Below are 21,875 nucleotides of genomic sequence, written 5' to 3' on the forward strand. Positions count from 1 at the left end.
ATTTTCCATTGCTGGTGCAATTGTACCAATGGGGCGTGCACTGCATCCTGCAGTGGGGAAGCAGTCACTGAGGCCTCCTCAAGGTATGGGAACATGCGTTCCTTTAACTTGGGGCTGCATTGCGGCTGCACCGGTGCTGGAAAGTTGGATAGGATTGGGCCCTTGATTTGCTCCGTGTCTAACCTCATCCCAGGGCCCACAAGAGGGGGATAAAGGGGGTAATTTGTGCCCTGGCCTAGGGTGCAAAAACTCTGTACCCCCTGATAAAATTTATCTCAGAGGCCCTGCCTCATCCCTCCTGGCTTTGTTTCCTCACCCAATTCCCTGACCATCACCCAGCCTTCATGGGAATCTCAGACGTTTTAACATGAGTACAACTTAAGTGAAGGGCTTTGAAATCCCATTGATTTCACAATGGGACCTAAAGTGCTTTGCCTTGGATAGAGCATCCCTCAAGTTTACTCTCCTGCTTTTAAAGAAGATGGTGGTAACTCCTCTTTTCATCCAGGAATGGGAAGAGGATGGGCATTTTTCAGCTGTAGGTTACATTTTACAGCGCAGCCCTATGCCTGTTTACTCAAGAAATAAGTCCCACTTTGTTCAGTGGGGCACGTACTCTCCATGAGAGAGTGAATTCAAAGTGATCCACTTCCAAATAAACATGCATAGGTAGGCTGACCAGATGCAGTGGAGGACAGAGTGCCTCTACCTCTAACCATTGCACAGAAGAGGGAAGGCTGGAAGGTGCAGCCCCACACGGAAGGGTTCAGAGCCCAAGCCTAGGCAGGTCTCCTCAGAAGTAAATCTCACTGTAGTCAGTGGGGCTTACTCCGAGGTAAGTGTGGACAGGCTTGTGGTTTTCAGAAGCTGCACCTGCCAACATTCCCTCTTCAATGCAGTGCTTACAGGTACAGGCACTGCGTCCCCCTTTGCATAGGGTCTACTAAAGGTGCCTACACCGCAGAAGCCACCGTGGATTTAACTAGGCAAAGTGCAGCCTCTCTTTATCCCAGGAAAGGTCTCACCTCCGGCTTAGACTACATCACCCAGAGTCCTAAGCGGCCGAGAGCTGTTCTATTTGACCGAGCAACCAATGGGCGCTAGAACTACATTGCCCATACGCCTGCGCTCGGGAGGGGTCTGTCACCTCATTGGCTCCGCGTCTTAAACCTCGTCCCCTCCCATTCCCTGATCATTTCCCAGCCTCTCTTCACTCAGGCATCCAATCACCAGTTATTCCCATTGGCCCCGCCCCTTTTTGGTCCCCGTCTCCCGGTGATAGGCCGACCGTCCCCGGCGCAGAGCCGTCATTGGCCAGGCGGGCTCGGTATGCCGGCGATGTCAGTGAGGCGCTCTGGGGATGGAGGGAGCGCTGCTGAAGTGGACCAACTACCTTTCAGGTGAGGGGGAGTCCGACGCTGGAGGGATGGGTTGAGCCGCAGGCACCTACGTCACCCAGCAGTGCTGCTCCTCTGACCCCCTCCCCGTCTCCTAGCAATGCAGCTGCTCCAGAGGCCAGGAGGGAGCAGGGTAGCTCCTCTCCCACCCCAGCTGTGGGAGCCTTTCTGCCTCTCGTTGTGTTGTGCCCTTAAAGCAGCCCCAAAGCAGAGGGTCTGTTCGTTCCCCTTCCCTGTCAGGGAGGTGGATGTGGGGCTTGCATGCTTCCTAAGAAGCAGGGCTCCTGTGCCTTTGATAGCTGTGGGAGGGGAAGGGGGCTCCAGGAGGGTCTGCCTTCCACGGGGGGGGGGGTCTGCCTCCCATGGGGAAGAGGGCTCCAGGGGGTCCGCCTTCCACAGGGAAGAGAGCTCCATGGGGGAAGGGGGCTCCATGGGGGAAGGGGTTCCACAGGGTTTGCCTTCCACAGCACTTCAATGAAGGAATAAGCCTCACCTGTTGCCTTGTCTAGTAGTGAACTGCAGAGTCCAGCTTTTTCATCTCATGGCACGCTGACAAGGTGCTAAAATGGTCAAGGCACACCTTCAGTTTTTTTAACCAATGACAAGGCACACCATGCTGACGGTAGGGGGATCAAATCCCCCAGTGGCCCTGCCAATAAATGGCCCTCCCCAAAGTCCTGCAGTGCACCTGCGGACCATCCACGGCACACCAGTGTGCCACAGCACGGGGGTTGAGAATGGTTGTAGTCACCTTGACAACCTTATTGCCTGTAGTAGTAGGTATTTGTCATGGCTGATTACCATGGTTGAGCTGCCTGCGTGAAGGGAGAACCCATCTCCCATGTTGTTCCCAGGCATGGCTTTTCAACCTTCCTCCTCCCCCATCCACTTCTTCAAGTTTCACTGCGATCAGAGGTGCATACAAGTGGGTGTGTTCCCCACAGTTGTCTCTGCAGCAAGAAAGCAAATTCTCTGGTTGTGTCCTGATGTGTCTCCTGCTCTGCACCCTTCTTGCCCAAGCCATGCCTCTTCCAAAGGATCAAGACTGCTACATAGCCATTCCTTGTCCCTGTCCCTGGGACACTGCTACCCAAACCATATCCGCTTCTGATGTGGTCAAGCCAGGCAGAGCAGTATTGTGTGGTCCCTATAGCAGTGGGGCCCAAGTACCACTTATCCTTGTACTTGTACCTCTGGTTGAAACCTCTTTTAGAATTGTGGCTGCCAATGCATGATGTGAACTTCCCACTAAAGTAGTGACAGTGCTTCCTTGAAGATGACCATCCTCAGTAGATAGTAGTAGGCAATGGAGTGAGTTTGTTATTTTTGTCATCTTTCTGACCTGCTGAGGAAAAAGTTCAACAGTTGAATTCCCTGTCATGCAAGCCTGCTAAAGGGTATGTTATTTGATTTGTATGCACTCAGGTTAAGGCCCTGGATGAGCTCTCTGCAAAGTGTAGCACAGAGTTGGTACTTTATTATCAGTTAAATTGGAACAATAGGAGCTAGATCCAGTGTGGTATTATGGCCGGCGTGTTGGACTGGGATTTGGGTGCTGGACTGTGACTTGAGCGCCAAACTGTGTTCAACTGTGAAACTCCCTGGGTGACTTTGTGCCAGTCACTATCTGTCAGGGTGGTTGCGAGGATAAAGTGGGTGGGTGGGTGGGGGGAACTTGTACTCCTTGGAAAAATGGTGGGATAGAAATATTGATGGTGACAATGATTCATTTCCTTCTAGGAATGTCGGCTGGTCTATCAAACGGCATACAAAAGTGGTGTGGAAACATTTGCTTGTAATTGGCTTCATGTTCATATAGTGATTTCTAAGTTAAAGAACATTCATTTACATGTTTCCTCCTTATTCTGCTCTGGATTACTTTTAATATCATGTTTTTAATGTTATGTTTTAAAAACTTGTGATAGTTCCTCGATCTTATGATGTTCTTTATAATTCCGTTGGCTAGTGGAAGTTCTCTGTGTGCACGCAGTACCATGTAATGCAGGATTTTGAGCACCATCTCCCACCCACCCTTGGGCTATTTATATTGCACTGCACTTACTCTTTTTAAATAACACCCTTCTTCCAGGGAGCTAAGGGCAGTGTACATAGATATCCTCTCTACTCCATTGCTCTTTAGCCTCACAGAGTGGTTATCGTGAAGATTGTATATCTTGTTAACCATCTTGGGTGTGCACAGGGTTTGTGGGGTGGGGAGGTGAGTATACACTGTATTTAAATAAATAAAATAAGCGAGAGCATGTGACTCCATCACCTAGTGAGCACCATGGCTGAGTGAGGATTTGAACCTAGCTCTCTGCAATCCTAGACTGACATCCTACCACCACATTGACTTATCATGTGCACTGACCCTGCTGTTTTCTTTCAGTGACTTATGGTGATCCCAGCCTGAACAAAAACTTATATAGACCTGTTCCTGATTAACAGGTGGGGGAAGCTTGATGGTGGTTTGGTTCTTTCCGCTTGGGCTGCTTGCTCTGAGAAGGGGTAGTTTGCCATCAAAACAGAATTCCTAACCTCTTCTCTTTCCCCTGGCTCAGGTTGGCAGCCACGGTACTTTGTGCTAGAAAACGGGATCCTCTCTTACTACGACTCGCAGGATGATGTGGGCAAGGGTAGTAAAGGCAGCATTAAGATGGCTGTGTGCGAGATCAAAGGTAAGGCCAATCAGTACTATCTATGAGTTGGGGGTTGTATGGTATTTGGGGTACATGGATAGACCCAAGTCAACATTTTGTTTGCCTCTCCAAATCTGCAATCCTTTCCAGGCTTATTTTCCTAGAAGCTTGCTGGTTTCCCACCCTTCCCACCCTTTCCCAGTCTTCCTTTTTGGCTCCCTTATCCTGGCTTTTTCAGGAAGCTCATGATGGTGTACATGCAGCTGCCAGACAGTTTTCCATGCAGGCACTGACCATACTGAGATCAGTTTAGTTTCATCAGGGTTGTAGCATCATGTCAGACTGTGTCCTGGAAGCTTTTTGCATCGTTGTGATTGGTATTATTGTATGCTAATGGCTACAGATCAAACTGCTCTTAAGTGTACATGAGCTAGTCTAAAAATCTTAGAATCTCTGCATGTGAATAGGGACTGACTTCACTTTTGGTGTAGGAAAAGCCTTAAGAACACTAGTTCCTTGGGATTTTTTTCTGTGTGATGGTCTTCTCGACCTGTGATAACTAGGCTGGGACTGGGCCACTATCCTGACTATAGTGCTTCATCTAAGGAAGGCACTTGTGCTCACCATGTGGCTTAGTTACCCTTATTCCCAAAATGCTAAGCAAGTGGGTGTAATGGAATGCTAAAAGAGTGAGTGTGGTGGAAGGACTGGATGGGGAGAGCTTGGCAGCCACCCGTACCTGTATTGCTGATTCGATTGAGGTTAAACTGGTTGGTAGTTCAGTTCCAAAAGGAATCTGCCTTGGGAACACCTCCCACCCAGGTTAGCAGAAAGCTCCAAACTCCAGAGGACCCCTGGACAGTAGCAGAAAGCAAGATATCTGGGAGACAGGGCAGCTAGCTCCCTCCCAAATGGGCTTCATGGTCCAAGGAGCTGACTCATCCCAGGTTTTTGTTTGCTGGTCAGTTGGGGAAGAAGGGCAGGTGACAACAACAGGGCAAATGCTGCTACAGTATCTAAATGACTCCTCCTTTTTGGGATGCTGATCTTGAACAAGAGCCCTTTAGATGAAAGGAAGGTCAAACTAGGTGGCAAATAAGGAAATTTTGGGAGGGGGTATTTTCATTGCAATGGGTTTCTTCTCCCTTCAGTTTGTGAAAATTGGGAGATTCCAAATGATGGCAGCTATTCTAATTTTAACAGAGCATACAAAAAACCTGATCTTGCATTGCAGATGATGTTTCACCTCCACTCTGTTTTGTTTTTCTGATCCCTTCCCTAGTGCATGCTACTGATCCCACTCGTATGGAGCTGGTCATCCCAGGTGAGCAGTACTTCTACCTGAAGGCAGGAGGTGCTGCTGAGAGACAGAAATGGCTGGTGGCCTTGGGCAGCTCCAAGGCCTGTCTTGGGGACAGCAGGAGCCAGAAAGAGAGAGGTTGGTTCTCTGTAAATAGGTTTGTACTGAGGAGACTTTGGAGTTTAAAATAGCATGGATTGTGGGTTGAGATTAATGTGGGTGAAGCTGGGGAGGTGTAGAGTGAGAACTTCTAATAAACTGTGATTAGAAAAAACTGTGATTTCATCTCTCCTTAGCCAGCATCTGTGTTCAGAAATCCAGCCTCTGTGCACATAATTCAGACTTCCACACTATAGGGAGAAAGTGATGTTGAATTGGGATGCCCCTGATTTGAGTACAGTGTCTCCTTCGCCACTTTATCTCTCTGGCAAGAATGGGAATTTTGATCAGATGCCTATGGTAGGGCAGAACTGTGTTCAAGTAAACATGGGACAGCACAATTCTCTTGTTTGGGTGGTGTTTCCCCTGCAGCAAGGGGTGTACACACATCTGAGAAACATTCTAGAGGAAACTCAAGCTGGGGTGAATCAATGATATGGAAACATCCTTTCTAAATCCTTAAAAAAGAACTGGCTTGGCCTGTTAATTTAACATTGAAGTGAGTGGTCCACAAGTGAGTTGTTCCTTATATATTTATTCACTTGGGATATCTACTATTTGGGGGGAGGGGGATACACAAGTCAAATGGCCTTGGCTTGCCACATTTGCTCATGGAAAAGCACACTGGTTCCATATGTTAGAGAATGGGTATAACCCAGAATTATTTAATCCTTTTAACACTGCTTATCTTGGAATGCCTATTTTATTTTCACTACTATGAGACCTTTCCCCCCCACACACACACACATGCACCTTCCTTCTTGTAGCCCTATAGTACAATTTCTCTCCCCCCCCTCCATGTATGCCACTGCAGATCTGTACCTGCATCTGTTATCCTCTCTCTGTTTCCCTACAGGTCTCTTTGCAACCCATTGTTTTATTTTGGATTGTATGCCACCTGGCAGTGGAAAGGCAGGGTATAAATCAAGATTTCTCTTGTCTTTCTCTCTTTCTTCCCACCATAGAGCTGCATACCATGTTGCTTCCTTTTCTGTTGATCACCCATAACTCTTTTCCATCACCCTTCTATTCTTCCTTTACTTTTTGTTTCTGTCTCCTCCCGATCTCTCTGTTCCTTGCTGGGTTAGGCAGCAATAGTGCCCACGGCTCCAAGCAAAATAACACTAGTAATGTATCTGATGCAGGTGGGTCAGGCACCCACCTGGCTGGCTACAACAAATTTAGGGAGAGGTGGAGAAACAGCTTTAGCTTTTCTCAGGATTTACAAAGCGAAGCAGCAAGGCTGATGTGGTGATACAGTATAGTCATTCTTCTATCCCTGCTACCTCGTGATTGGCTGGGGATGGGCTTAGATGGTCCTGCAGCCCTCTGAGGGCATCCGTATAACCATTGTTTGCAGAAAAGAATTGGTCCACAGTTGACCCATGGGCTTTATGTTGTCCAGACCTGCTTTAACTGTTCAACTAATAAAATGTCATAGATGCAACATTTTATTTTTAATTTATTATTAATTCCTGCTCAGGGCTTGAGAGATTTCCACTTCCTGCCCCCATGCAACCTTGTCTCCATGCTTATCAATTTCGCTTCTTGTGTATGGGGGAAAAAGTAAATACTTTTTTGGGGGGGGATAACAATTGGGATGGTGACTAAACTTGCTCCTGATGATCCTGGTTCTGAGGCAAGAAATGAATCTGTTTTCCTGTCCTACGTGAACAGCTGTGTCCTGGACAGCAGCCCTTTTGCTTTCGTCCAAAAGAACTAAATGAAAAGCACCCCAAGTAGTTTGTGTCTGCCTAGCCCTCCATGGGTTCCCCCCCCAAGGTTATACTACACCATATTGCAGCAGTTCCCAAACTCTTGTTTAGGATGCGCTCATTTGGGACACACCATGATCATGCTGTCTCAGGGAACAAAATGGCTTTTAAAAACTTACCTGGAGGTTGCCATGGCTCTCTGAAGGTTCTGGGGTACTGAGACCCCATCTGCAGTCCTCCCCATGCCTCCAAAATCCTGTAAATAGCAAAAAATGCCACAAGTGAAACTAGAAGTGGTTATTGTGTCATTGCTGTTTCCCTGCCCCTTGAGGGGGCAACAACAGATGTCCACTGGCTGAGGCGTTGTGATGCCCCAATTTGGGAACCTCTGGTGTATTGGAATCTGGAGAGAGAGGATACTGAAAATGGTTCTTAATATCAAATATGTTGCACCGTATATAGAATATATTATGTGTGGAGTTCTGTATTTAACAAAACTTGGAAAGAAAGAAAATGACTAAAGAAGGCTATAAGACTATGGAAAAACTAGATCTGCTTCTAGTTTGACCCAGCCCTGTCAGCCTAGGAGTATATAGTTCTAGGATTTGTTTGCACTGGCACAGATATGAGAGCTTGTTTCAGTCAACCAACAATTCCTGTTTACATGGCCAGAAATCCTAGGGTGTGTGTTAGCCTCACCTCCTGAATCATTTTCTTGCATGGGTGTCACTAGGAGGTTGCAAGGAGTGTGGCCCACACACAGGTGTTACTCCTTGGGAGGGTGACACCAAAACACTTGAGCCTTCTTCAGCACTGGCTGTAAGAGCATGGAATCATTACCAGCTGCCAATTGTAGATGGTGAAAAGTTCTTGGCGCTCTTTGCCCTGTTTCAGAGGACTTGGGGCCCAATCCTATCCAACTTTCCAGTATCAGTGCAGCTGCAATGCAGCCAATGAGGACAAATGTTCCCTTACCTTGAGGAGGACTCCATGGCTGCCCCCAACTGCAGAATGCTGTATGCGACCCATTACCGCGGCTTCATCAGTGCTGAAAATGTGGATAGGATTTGGCCCTTAATTATCGCTTCATGTTCTCATGATGATGAGGGCATCTGGAGCTGGCCAAAGAGCACCAAGGGTTTTACATGAGCAGCAGCTGTTGCTGTAAAAGGAGCGGGGAGGAGTTCTAGCCCACTCTCACATTTGCATCTGCTGCTATGGCTGCTGCTAGAGATAAACACGTTTAACCATCTACTGTGCTCCGGCTCCCAGACTTCCTGCCACAGCTGCAGCCACTTGTGGAAGTGAGCAGGTGAATGGGACCTTTGTTGTCATGGACAACCCAGAGCCCAAACTGTGTCCTGTTCAGGATCTGACTTATCCGATGGGGTCACGTCCTGCGCCCTGGCTCCCAGACTTCCCACCATGGCTGCAAATAGTTGTTGAGAAAAGCAAGCAAATGAGGCCTTAGCAACTGTGCCACAGAATCTTCTGGGGCTCTTCTTGGCACCTGCAATATGGAGGCCCTGCGTGCTGACCAAGGCCCCATTTCCCTGCACACCTAAAGTGCCTGCAGCCATGGCAGGAAATATGGGAACTGGGGCATGGTGCACAGCCCCATCAGGTGAGCCAGATCCTGGACAGAGACACAGACGCTGGTCAGTTCTGGGTGGGATGGTGTGTCTGGCTGGCCTCAGAGCCACTGGAGCTAATGTGAGAGACAGGCAGCCTCGGACGTGATTGGTGCTCTGTCAAGGGGCCTGGCCAACCCCATGGAGAGGTGATGTCAACCCTAGTGCTGCACCTACCCCCCCCCCCGACACCTCTGTTTCCTTGGATCAGTTCAAGCCACTGTCTTGTGGTAATTGGAGATAGCCCGAGGCATAATACTACATACATATTGCATGCAATTTTTTAATGCATAGCACTGAAATATGCCTTTTCCTTCCTCTGTTTCCATGCTAAATTCTGGATCTCATTGTACTCATCCTGCTTGATCCTGTGTGCTTTGAACAGCCCTGCTGTTCTACTTTGCAGATAAAGGCTATCCCTACAACCATGTTCTTTTCCCAACTTCTTTTCTGTTGCCCTCCTCCATTTCTGTTCTCCATTCTTGTTTAGACCCTGCCTGCTAGCAGCTGAGATATTGCTGCTGTTTGCTTTTTTCATCCCATAGCCCAGCTACACTGGACCACATAAGTGAGGTATTAAGTTCCCTTGTCTCCCTTTTCTTACAGCCTTCAATTAGTAAGAAATGGGGGGGGGGGAATGTGTTTCAAGATGGTGCTAGGGAGGGAGAACCTTGACTGCTGTTCAAGTGAGACTTGGGTTCAAAGGAAGGCAGTTGGAAATTAGATGACATACCTTTAGCTAGAGTATTACAACTTGTTGAATAACCCCCACGGGTGTTGGTAAATTGCCTTCCAGTTTGGGTTAGCTGAATAGGAACTAAGCCATTACAGAAGTAGGATTACCTCTTGAGCTGCACTCTCTGCTTAAAGCATGAATAATCCTCTGCCAGCAAAGGATCTGGTCCCTTCAAATAGGTTTTCACTAGGAAGTGATCAATATCAAAACACCCCATCTATGTTAAGAGACATGACAGAAAATAACAGCTGCCAGGGTCAGACCCTTGTCCAGGTGATAGCTTAATGGACAATGTACTCTCATTTCATTCATGATGCATTGGCTATTCACCTTTGAGACAGTGGCACAAGTGTTCTCATTGTGCATGGCCAAAGAAGTTCAAGATAGCAGTACCCCCATGTAAACTTAGAAAATGCCCAGGTTGGCTCCTAAACTTTCAGTGTTAGAGATTTGAGGGGCTCCCGCCCCCTGGGAATCAGTGTATTGTAGTAGTGCTGTCTGCACCATGGTTGAGGCCACTGTAAAGTGGAAGCAGATCTCAACTTTTATCACACATCTTCTCCAGAGCCAGTAACCAGAGAATCCTGTTAGCACACCCATGGAGCTGCTATTTGGAGCTTGAACACAGGCAGTCATGAGAAACAGAATAGGGGATATCACGAGGACACAACAGTTTGCTGCTTAAAGTTTAGAGATCAGTTGAAACCAACCCAAATGGACATGCAGAAATCTGGCCCAAGTTCACATATAATGTCAAAACTTCTGGAATTAAGAGAAGTAAATACACATGGCTGTTGAGAATAAAGCCCACAGCAAACTCAGCATGTGGTACAGATGTTGTCCCAGTCCTGAGATGTACGGCCTGAGTTAATTAGACCTCACACCACAGTGGAATGATAGGAGTGTGCATTCTCTTCTTGCCTAGGATCTTACTGTACTTTTGGAGACAACAATCCAGTATCTCCTTATACAAAGTTCTGGCCATGTTACTTCCAAGTAAGGGACACAAAGCCAGTAACACTGGCAAGGCAAAAGCTGCCAGTCATACATGTTCAATTTTTTTTCCTCCATGTTGGCATATTGCTAATTGAAGACAGGCAATTAGTAGTTATCTCAGTAAATGAGTCTCCCATCAACGTTCTGACCTTGATGTCATAACCAATGAGGGAGACCCTGTGTTTACAGTCATGAATAGGAAGGATAACATTCTCCAGAGTTGATGCTCATGCTTGGTGAGAGGGCTTTGACCCTTTCTATTTGATAAGGAGCTGGTGCCAGTCATTCATACCTCTATCATGTCAAGGCTTGACCATTGCAATGCTTGCTACATAGGTCTGCCTTTGAAAACCACTTGCAATTCTTCTGCCTGTAGCAGAATATAGTCACGACTTTTTAATGGGGTGGTGGTGGTTTGGAAATGTATTCCATTGTGCACAGACATGCACCCTGGCTCCATATTTCTGTCACCAAGCACAATTCAAGGTACTGGTTGTTAGCTATTTAGTCTCAATGTACACACAAGACCATCTCTTCCCCTTTGCTGTTGGAATTTGTGAAATCAATCAAGAAGGTCATCCTAATGCTTCTGTACATGCAGCTCCCTCAGGAAGGGCATTTTAAAAAGGCTATTCTCAGTGGCTACTTTATGGTTAAAGAATCCCTTACCACTACACACTTGCCTAAATGTAAACCTGAACACCTATTTATGTTGCCCTTTGAGACTCAAAATTAGGAGATGCCACTGAAGGAGATGGCCATGCAATGTAATCTTATGCATATTTACCTGGAAGGAAGTCCAGCTGTTTCAATGGGGCTTACTCCTTGGTGCAGAGTATACCACAGGGATTCCTCCCATAACACCCCTGAGATGCGACAGAAGGACTTGGAGGAGGGTGGCAAGAATAATGTCTCCATACAGAGGGGGCTATTGGACAGTGAACAGATAGCCTAGGTGACTAGGACACCTCCCTGCTCATCCGGCAGCACCAGCATTGATACTTTAGATGCAATCACACATGAGGCAGGCAGTCCTCTCAAATGCCTGTGCAGCATACTGTGCACTATTTAAAGAGCCAAGGGATGAGGACTAAGGGAGGAGAAAGGGCACCTGGAGGATGGGAATCCAGCAAGACTCTGTGAAGCAGTCTGCCAGGAGAGGTTTAGAGAAAACCAACAGTCCCCTCTCCGACCCAAGGGAGTGAAGGCTCACAATCCTATGGTGCATAGAATTGCAGCCTTATTTGGGCTTTTGTTACCCACCCCAAGTCTTTGGGAAAGGGTTGACTATACATTTAAATGTATGCTTATAATGACATGGTGCAGCATTCATTTGACTGAGTCCTGCTTTCAGGACTGACCAAACTATATATGGTGTAAATCCTGTTGTTTAGTTCTGCATGTCGGGTTTCTTGGGAAAGTGTAAATAGCAGCCATGGGAGCTCCCAGTCCTGGATTGAGGCTCTGGTAGGGGAGAGCAGGGGTTTAATTTTTTGCCCCATTGCAGTCCTGATTTGGCTGCTATTTACATTAAACACATACAAGGCCAGTCGCTGTGGTTAATGTCACAACTCATTGCCTGCACCAACTCGGGGAGTAGAGCAGAAGCAATTTCATACCTTGCTGGATTGTTAAAACTGTTTAGAGCTATAACCCATCTTTTTCAAAGATTTGGGATGGATGATGAAAGACTTAGAACAACTGATGAGGTGAACTCTAGTTTGTGAAAACTTAAGCTGAAATAAATGTGTGTGTGTGTCCTCCAGGTGCCACTGGGCTCACTGTTACATTTGCTGCTGCAGACTAACTCAACCACTGCTTTGGACATGGGTCCCCTTGAAAATTGTTACTGGTCCACTGGGGGTCCCAGAGTTTAGGGAGCAAGGTTATTTGCCTGCAGAGTTGACTGAAACAATCCTGGCCCTGCCTTAATCTCATCCCTTCAAGGAGTTTCAGTTGGCAACATAGCCATGCTACATTTTTCCCAATTTTTTTTTACCCTATCACTTCCCGCTTTTGGTTCCAACAGTTTTAATTGTGCTTGGCTGCTGACTAGCAGCTCTATTCTGCTCTAAGGAGGGGAAAGGTGTGGTGCATTGATTTGTCTACATTCTCTTTGGTAAACCCATGTTTGTCTCCCTCAGATCTGAACTTGAGCAGCGAGTCCCTTGGGAGGAAGCTGTCTGAACTCCGGCTCTATTGTGACGTGCTGACACAGCAAGTTCTGGCTGTGCAGGAGGCCACGCATCCTCAAGACAACGGCTCCCCACTGGACATCCAGGTGGGGATAGCTCTTGAGAGATTGCACCCAGGCCACCTGGTGTGTATGGGAGGGAACTGAATGGCCTGGTCATGTCGGAGAGAGTTGACTGCAGAAAACGTATCACTTTGATTCTTCTTGCGCAAAAGGTGGTTGACTTCAGTAGAGTAGGAAATGTGCAAGCTTCAGTCTTGTAGAATCTCCTTTGATTGTTTACTAGAACTGTCAAAGCCTACCAGCTAGAATCAGGGATAAATAGTGGCTTGGGAGTTGTGAGATGGAGAGAGAATGAAGGAACTATGTGCTTCAGAGCATGTAATCAGTCTAGGAATTTTGTTTCCAGTACCAGACCTGAGCTCACAGTCCTTATGCCTATAAATCTACTCCTAGTTTTTGCCCAAGCTTCCTTCTTTCCAGTAGCTTAATTTTGGGTGCAGTGGAAGAGCCTTTTTGTTATTGATCTTGCCAAACAAGTGGAAGTCAAAAATCCTTGCCAGCCTACTACAGATTACGCAGAGATCCACTAAAACATCCAGATCTAGCTTCTGATCATTTCAATAATTGTTGTGGCACTTGAAATTAAGGGGCGGGAGCCCTGGCTGCAACCCTCCTTTATTATACCCATCCCACGTGCTTTTGGAACATAGGCAGTTATTCTCTTGTTGTCGGGATGGTGAGATGAAAGATAGACAGGGCTAGTTTATGATATTTGGATTAATGCGGTCTTGAGAATCCAAATGGCAACACCCTTCCCACCAATTGGCATTGAGCACAACCTACTGGGAAATTCTTTGGTGTAAGTCCAGTTCCCATTCATTTCAATTGAACTTGTACATCTCTTGATTTCATTGCCTTTCATGACACCCAGCATCTACCATCCAAGGCCGGGGCTCCTGAGGAAGGGTGATCACTGAATTGGAGCAACCACTAAACCAGCACCCTGCTACAAGGGAACACTTTCCAACCATTGGAAAAGGCCATACAGTTGGTCTCAGAGTGCCTAGTTGTATTGAGCATGCCCTGTATAATACTGTCAGCAAAGCAGGGGGCTTCAGGTGATGTGCAACAATTGATCCAAGCCCTGCCTCTCAGGAAGGCAAAAAGAAAACTTGCAAGCTTACTGGACAGATCTGTCTTCTGTTGTTGTCGTGCCCCCCCCCACCACCACCACCACTGTTGTCTTGGCAGTTGCCTGGGATGACTTTCTTAGCAGAGAGAGAAACACTTGATGGATATTAAAGATTGGGCGTGAGTTGGATCGTCACAGAAGGATGGGCTGGAGTGTCTAAAGCATCTTCTGAAGCAGATGGGCAGGAAAACAATGCTGTTCTCATCATGGTTTTGGGAAAATACTATGAACCAGTGGGCTGGATTTAGTTCCATTATTTGGAATGTAGTTGCAGCTGCCCTTAGATCTCAAACCAGAACCTGTTGTAGTTCAGCCTAGTCCCTTCCCCAGTGGTATTGCATACATCATGTGAGTTTTGATTTGTAGCCTCACCCTTCTTTAACAATGCCACGTTGCAATCTACCCTCTCACATATTTGGGACTGGGGTATGTTGGCAAGACAAGTGATATAATTGAGCACAGTTTTACCAGAGCAGTGTGGGATAGAATTGTATGAGCCCATCCTGTAGCATAACCATCCAAAAATCTGCAGGGCCAAAGCATTGCCGGTAGAGTCCACGGCTGAACCATGCTTTTCACAGATTGTGTGGAGTCCCTGTTTTCTGATAGAATACAGCAATCCCTGGAGAGAGAATGGATGGGTGATAGCAGCTTTATACTGATGTAAGCATACATGGTAGTCTGGTATGCTGGTATAGCTTACTTCTGCCTCTTGTTTTTCTGAAAATGCTGTATGCCAGTGTTTCTCATAGTTTACTCCTAGGAGCTCTAGGGCTCCCTGAAATCCCTTTCATGGACACTCCATAAATGGCTGCCATCTACACCCTGCCCACTTTGCTCATCCATCCCTCCTGCCTCCATGGTTCCCTCATGGCCCTCCTTCCTCATTCCTCTCCTGTTGCAGCTCTTCGCCAGTATTCAGCATTGCACGCATTGGCTCCCTGAAACAACTGTTAGGAAAGGGCTCCAGAGACTGAAAAGTTTGAGAATCACTGCTATACACAATTAAAGAGAAAAATTTAGCAGTGTGATTCAGTCCACAGTCATTGTGCAAAGTGGAAGTGATCTGAGGTGGGAGTGTAGACCAAAGTGTGACAGAACTGGGCAGACTTGGTTTCTGTCTCTCATTCTAAAGGAAGTACAATCCTAAGCATGCCTGCTCAGAAGTAAGCCCTACTGAATTCAATGGGATTTGCTCCCAGGCAAGTTGTATAGGATTGCAGCCTTAGTGTGAAAGGGTGGATTTCATGCTGCAAAATAAAGGGAGGTGAGAGGAAGGAGCCACCAATCTGCTTCTGCATCTTCCCTCCCCCAATCAGATGTTTTAACAGGCCTTCAGTTCTTGTTAAGCATCCTGTATAAGCAGGGAACCTGCTTTACTGTAGTTTGTATTATCTCTGATATATTACTTTACTGCTGTTAAGCCGGGGGAGGGGGGGATTTGCTGTGCATGATCCCACAGACCAGTCCTGATGTTGTAAAGGATCTCCAAAGTTACATCTGTACCATTCCATTAGTATCAGTTCAGACATTCAACTGCTGAGGTGGTATAGTACTCCCACATTGTTATACCATCTTAATTTTCACATATAAAAGTCACTAGCCTTGAAGTGCCTCTACATGGGTACTGCGAATGTACAGTTGCATGGGAGAGCTGCCTCACTTCAGCAACTGAATGTTTGATTTCTTAGACTGAGAATCTTTAGGACTGAAAAGCTGCCCAGAATGGTGGCCATGAGGATCAGGCTGGGCAGGCTTCCACAATTTTTGTTCATCCCTCCCTCCCTCCCTCCTGCTTTTGGCTCTCCCAGAAGATGAACGAAGCTTCATCCTTATTGCGGGCAACCTGCAGCCAGTTCATCTCCACCCTAGAAGAGTGCATGAAATTTGCCAACACCCAGTTGGCTCCTGAGCTCTACCATCCTTTGGTGGCTCCCCAGCCTTCTGACTTTGTGGGCACCAAGCTCCCCCATTCTCATCGGGTAAGTCTGGTTATACATATTCATTCATTTATTTGTTAATTCTCCATATAAAGTCCTGTCTTCCCACCCCAACTCAAAGCTCAAGCAGACTGTGCTCTTAAGTAGCCAAATGCAAAATAACTGACAATAAAATAAATGAAATTAAGAAAATAATTAATAATCTAGTAGTAAGTCATATTTTTAAAATGCCTTTCTAAGCTGTGATTAGTTCAGATTATTCAATAAACCGGTTTGTTGGCTTGTGGACAATTTATGTTCCAGTACACTCTCCCCCCAAGTTTGTTCCTGATTTGCAGCGATTGCTTAAACCACAGTTGCCTGGTTCAAATGTTTCAGAGCACTGTGGTTTAACAAACCAGGAAACTTTGAATTTAGCCAAGTGCACATGGGTAAGAGGAACTGTGCAGGCATGCAGCTCTTTCATGAGCCGACTATGGTTTGTTATCTGAACCAGACCTCTTCTTTCATCTTCTTTTCAGGAACAAAGAACAGAAAAAAACAGGAACAGATAAAGGATGTCTGCGGTAACGCATGCATCAGTGAAAAGCAAAGACAGTACCTATATGGTTTTTAAAATTTAGAACTATTGTTTTTCTCCCACACAAATGAGGTGGTGATGTAATCAATTAATTGACAGGCAGCCCAATCCTAAAGGCCAAAGCTGCTACGGCTGCATCCTGCAACACTGTGGCAGCCACCAAAGGTTGATTTGGGGGATGGGAACTTTTGTCCCCTTCCCCCAGGGAAAGCCCCAAACCTCACAATGGGGCTTCTCAAATCTGCTCCAGCTACCATCTGGCCTAACAACGTGTTCAGGATCCTGCAGAACACAGCTTTGCTGGTCCCACCCCCTCTTGCCTCAGTTCCTCCTCCCACCTTGGAATACTTACCTAGCTTTGGTAAGCTGTCTGGCCAGCACTGGGCTCAGTGCTGGCTGGCAATGGGCTGGTGCCAGCGCTGACTCAGCACAGGGTGTCGCTGACGTGCCTTATAGTAAGTTTATGATACCCAGCACTGGCACTGGAGGTCAGCATCAGCACTGGTCCAGCTCAGGATTGGGCTCTAAAATGCTGATGTTTGACTATGATTTATTTCATCAACTGATAGCCTTTCTTTAAACACATCTTTGTAAACACATTCAGGGGAATTTGAAGAGGGGTAAAGGATGAGGTGAAATTTTCCAGTTTTTTTTTTCTACGTACATTTGTGATTGTTGTGGGGGAGGGTCTGTAGAGTTTCCTGCATATGTTGGGTGAAATAACAGGAGGTCATCTTGTGTATGATGCTTCATTGCCTTTTCTATACACTTTTCCTTGCAGGTGAGACGCTCTGTGAGCCACACAGGCATAGTCTCTTCAGACAGGTAAGCATCCACAAGGAGGAATTTTTATTTGTAGTAGTAATGAGCAGATGCCAGAAATCACCAAAAATACCTTTTACCAAAGAGAGAGATTCCCAGACTGGAAGTTTTACTTTTTTAAGTCGGCTATGCCAATCAGCCTGTGAACAGCATTCAAAGCTAGAATGGGCAGGGAGTCAACAGTCCTGCCCCAGCTGTTGGTTTCTCCAAATCCATGGCTGACATCATGGAGTGGGATCTTTCCATCTTATACTAAGCCATGGACTTGCTCTAGTGGCCTTAGCAGGTCACTATTTCTCATTCTCAACTCAAAATTCTGCATTATGGAAACAATGCTGGTCTACTTTGCAGGGGTGTTGCACTGATTAGTGGACTAGTGCATAGGAAACATGCAAAAAGTGTTGTGTAACTGCTCAGCATGATTATTCCTTGCTTCCCTTTGCAGAACTCAGGAGGCAACTCGTGTCCCCCCTGTGCCTCCTAAGGGCACCGTGACCGTTCTGCGCAATCTGGAGGAGATGGTGATGTTCCGCTCCCAGCAGTGGGGGCACCAGAATTCTCAGTCTGGAAGCCCTACTGACACCATAGCTGAAGAAGCAGCTGGTAGGGGGCACCAACAACAGATATTTGTATGTGGTTTGCAAGAGAGGGGGCGGGTGATGAGTTGGTAGTCATGCAATCCCTCTGCTGTGTAGGAATAATTGAAACATGGCTTCTGCTACCATAGCTCTCTCAGCCGTTCTCAATCTTGTTTGGGCTGGGGCCCCTTAGGGGCTCTTCTCAGGTTCCAGGACACCCCCCCCCCCAAAATCAAACAAGGATAAAAAATCATTTATTATTGAGCATCAGTCTGTGGCCCCCCCTTCAAATGTGCTAGGACTCCCCAGGAGGCCATATGACTCCTGTTGAGAATGGCTGCTCTAGAGGGTGCAAGACAATTCTTGGAACTTGCCTCTTCACCTGGTTAATCTTTATACATGGGTAGGATTTGAGGGTAAGAAGCCAAAAGAGAAAAACTTGGACTCTAAATCTGACTTGACTGTGGCCTAATCCAGGAGGTAGCACCTCTTATTCCCTCCCCCCCCAATCCTTGCCTAGAAGATTGGCGGTTAAAAAGGAGAGTGGTTTCCCCCTTGAATCAAGCGCCAATGTTTGACTGGAACCTTGCTTCTCTGTGCCTGTAGTTCAGGAATGCATGGGAAAGAGATTAGGTGGGAGATTAATGGGCTGGCTCTCATACACTTTCCTATTGTTGCACATAGGTGTATTGATCAGGATTCTTGGTTGTTTTCCCTGGGTAGGTTTTTAGCAAAGTCTGAAGGTGGAATGAAGCAAGAAACAGTCACTGAAAATAGCATCTTCTCTGTCACTCATACAGAGGTAGCATCTGAGAAACATGCCATGTATCTTGGCATTTGCTGGGCATTTCTCCTCCAGGGGCAGCTACCGATATGGAACAATAGCAGGGAAATGTACAGCGCAGTGATGTTGGGTCACTGGTTAAACTGCTTGTTATCACTCCTGCTCAGTAACACATGGAAGTACTCTCCATGCGAGTACTGAAATGTGTGTGTTTTAGGGACCCTGGATTGCTCGCTCATGTTGCACCCCAAAGTTGGCATTGAAGAGAGCCAGAAAGATGCAGAAGTAATCAGAAAGCACAGTATTTATTGAGAGATAAATTACAGTTGGATGAGAGGAAAGCAAAGGTATGCAATCATATATCAATATGTGAGCAGTAGTACATATGAAACAGCTTGCATTCCATTGAGAATTGCCTGTGAGGCAGTGTTATGTCTTCACTAAACCAGTGTCTGTATCCAGTGAAAAGAGAGGAAGAAGAGGGGCCTGATGGGGGAAGCTGGTGCAAGGAGAAGAAATAGGTTATAGAGCTAGTGGAGGTGGAATGGAGGGAGAAAAACAGTGTTCCTGAAATTGATTAGGCCTGAAGCAGGCTGAGGGAACAGCACTTCTCTGATGTCTCTCTGGATGACCCAACAATCTCAGTGGAAGCAGGTGGGTTGGAAAAAATGTAATGATGCAGCATGGTAATGGAAATAATGTAATATTGCAGCCTAATGCCTTGCCCACATATCAGAATTTGGCTGAGGAAAGGGCAGTTGTGTCCAACCCTGTCAAAAGGGACATGATTACTTCACTCTTTCCAAGATAAGGAGGGGATGACATTAGCATAAGATTTAAATGCATTGCATTTCTAGCATTGCCTCAAAACAAAGGCATCCCTGGAACACTCCAGTGCAGATAGAGGTGCTGCAGGCAGGAGGGAAAAAACAAGGGCGATGGGTTTTGGTGGCAGACTCGTGTGGCCTGGAAGGCTGTAAACTGGGCATTTTTCTGTGACTCCGGGTCTGACCCAAGTCAGAAAAGCATGAATGAGTTTCACCGGCATCTCTAGTTGATGCAGCCAGGCCAGACATTTTAGCTTCTTCTGTTAGAGAATGCTGACTCTTGAAAAATTGCCCAAACTTGGTGCCATTTTCCTTCTTCCCTCTGGATTCCTGGTCCATATGTATCACAAGCATGATGCGTTTGTGTTTTCCGTCCTTGCAAGATCAGCGCTACGGAGCATCAGTACCAAGGCACATACATGCTATCACGTATACATGCATATGCCTATACTGTGTGATCATGCTGCTACACATCACCCCCGCAGATGTAGTCATAAAAGGGGCATTGTGAAGTGGGGCATTGGATGATATTGATAAGATGCTTGTGCTTGGAGCTGGAAGCTGCCAGTCCAATCTTTCTCATGTTCTTTTTCTCTTCCTTTCCATCTCAGATAACCAGTTGCCAGCACAAGACTCTCCAGTGGACTCTGCTGGCTGTGACCAGCAACCATAATCTGGAATTTGGAGCTGCTTCAGCTTTTGTGGACAATTTGAAGCCATTTTTAGGGCTTGCAAGCTAGCTAGGACAATTTGCCCAAGGTTCCCGCCTCTAGCTTAGGAATAGCCTGGGCCTGTAGGGTGTGTGGCTGCCTGCATCCTGTGTTCCTGCAAGGTGGCCAGCAGGCAGGGTGGGCAAAGAGTAGGTGCCAGAATCTGTTCTGTTCCTTGGTCTTGTGCTTGCCAGCTGTTCATAGCTGCCAGGTCTGTTGCAAGCTCCTCAGTGAGAAGGGTTGAGTTGAGGGGCCAGGATAGTGTCTTGCTCTCTATGCCGATTTGGGTGGAAAAGAAGAGATGGCCCTGAAGAGGAGCGCATAAGATGCTTTGGCAATCGCTTCTTTCTGGACAAGTTGCCACAATGCTCCCCTACCACTATCCAGTGAATTCCTGTGTTAGCCCAGCATGACTTGTGATCTGTGGCAGGTGCAGGACACTTCCTCTTCCTCAGGCTGAAATCCAAAATTCACTCTAACTTTAAAGTTGCATTGCTCCAGGTTGACTTAGAAGGAGCTCTCCTGCCTGGTGATTGGATAGGCCAGCTGTTTGCCCAGAAATTCATTCTGGCTGTGACCCTTCTTCAGGAAAGGACTCTTTGCTGCACATTCCATCTTCTTTGTCAGTCAAGGGCTCCTCCCTCTAGCCCCTCACTCAGTTTTCATGCAGGGTCCCTTCTCCTCTGCCCTTACATTCTTCAGCCTTTGCTATGGCAATGTGCAGCAAATCTCCAAAATTGGAAGAAGCTTCTTTAAACATCTGGCCTCACGGCAGCTTTAGACTCCTCTCCCTTCATGATACGGGGCAGCATCAGGGAACTACAACCACTTACCAAACATGAATGAACTCTCCCAACTTTTGCAGAGGGGAACTCAGTGTAGTCTCATGGGACTGCCTTTCGTCTTTGTTTTTGTACAGAAGCATGGCAGGTTTTGTGTGTGTGTGTGTCTGTGTCTCTCTGGAGCCCATTCACACTCAGAGCCCTGCCAAAGATCCGACTCTAATTTTGAATGAAGACTCTAATTTTGAAACAAGCATGGCGTCATGACTATGTGTTGTTTGCCTCTAGGGGATGGGAGGAAGTACCACTGGGGCTTCCTGGGAGAAGCAGAGCCAAAAACAAAACAGCCATCCTCCAGGCTGCTTGAAATGGCTGTTGCACTCCAGACAATCAAGCAACATTGCCCTGCCTGCTACATGGCTGACAAAATCAGGGTTCCTGTGCACCTACAGGTGCTCCCTTGTCTGCATTAATGAACAGGTGGCTAGCTTATAGACAAATGTTTGGTGCATCACTAAAGCTCAATGCAGAACTGGGATGCAGGTGACTCATAACAGCAGAAATGTACCAAGAAGAAACAGCAGGGGCTATTTCTGGCTCTCTTCTTGCACTGTGCTTTCTGCCTCCCCTGCATGGCAGCTGCCTTGTCGTGCATTTAATTTCTTTATTGGCACTTTAAATAATTGAGTGTATAAGGGCTAGGTTTTCGTGGCAGCTCAGGCTTCTGTCTGTAGCGCCTCCTTCCTGAGCAAGGGCAAGACCTTCTTGTGGATTCAAAATCAAAGAATAAGACACTCCATTAATTTCCCCAGAAGGGATTAAAAAAAACCCACAACTCTTCCCTGTATGTAGAAAACTAGCAAGGAGCAAGCTATTCTAGTTATCTACTT

General features: G+C 46.7%; 1 protein-coding gene across 4 annotated transcripts; it reads left to right on the forward strand.

The window, feature by feature from the left end:
* Nucleotides 1-1,320: 1,320 nt before the first annotated feature.
* LOC136641080 (pleckstrin homology domain-containing family A member 3-like) lies at nucleotides 1,321-21,238 on the forward strand. 4 transcript variants are annotated; one of them, XM_066616700.1, is made up of 9 exons: nucleotides 1,340-1,400; nucleotides 3,787-3,845; nucleotides 3,959-4,075; nucleotides 5,319-5,474; nucleotides 12,718-12,854; nucleotides 15,774-15,944; nucleotides 17,264-17,307; nucleotides 17,750-17,907; nucleotides 20,105-21,238. In XM_066616700.1, exons 3-9 carry the CDS (start codon nucleotides 4,054-4,056, stop codon nucleotides 20,164-20,166), a joined length of 750 nt encoding a protein of 249 aa, XP_066472797.1. In that variant the 5' UTR covers nucleotides 1,340-1,400; nucleotides 3,787-3,845; nucleotides 3,959-4,053; the 3' UTR covers nucleotides 20,167-21,238. The 4 variants fall into 4 exon arrangements, with proteins under 4 accessions (XP_066472795.1, XP_066472796.1, XP_066472798.1 ...); XM_066616698.1 differs by lacking the exon at nucleotides 3,787-3,845 and having other exon boundaries at nucleotides 1,321-1,400; XM_066616699.1 differs by lacking the exon at nucleotides 3,787-3,845 and having other exon boundaries at nucleotides 1,321-1,400; nucleotides 5,319-5,360.
* Nucleotides 21,239-21,875: the final 637 nt, after the last annotated feature.

This window comes from Tiliqua scincoides, chromosome 2 (assembly GCF_035046505.1).
Source record: "Tiliqua scincoides isolate rTilSci1 chromosome 2, rTilSci1.hap2, whole genome shotgun sequence".
NCBI classification, from domain to species: Eukaryota; Metazoa; Chordata; class Lepidosauria; order Squamata; family Scincidae; genus Tiliqua; species Tiliqua scincoides.

What these genes read in the sequence shown, in the direction of transcription:
- LOC136641080 (XM_066616698.1), top strand. Translation starts at nt 1,361, where the DNA reads ATGGAGGGAGCGCTGCTGAAGTGGACCAACTACCTTTCAG. An exon ending in GGCTGTGTGCGAGATCAAAG is followed by an intron (nt 4,076 to 5,318) that starts GTAAGGCCAATC and finishes TCCCTTCCCTAG; the next exon opens with TGCATGCTACTGATCCCACT. An exon ending in CAGGAGCCAGAAAGAGAGAG is followed by an intron (nt 5,475 to 12,717) that starts GTTGGTTCTCTG and finishes TGTCTCCCTCAG; the next exon opens with ATCTGAACTTGAGCAGCGAG.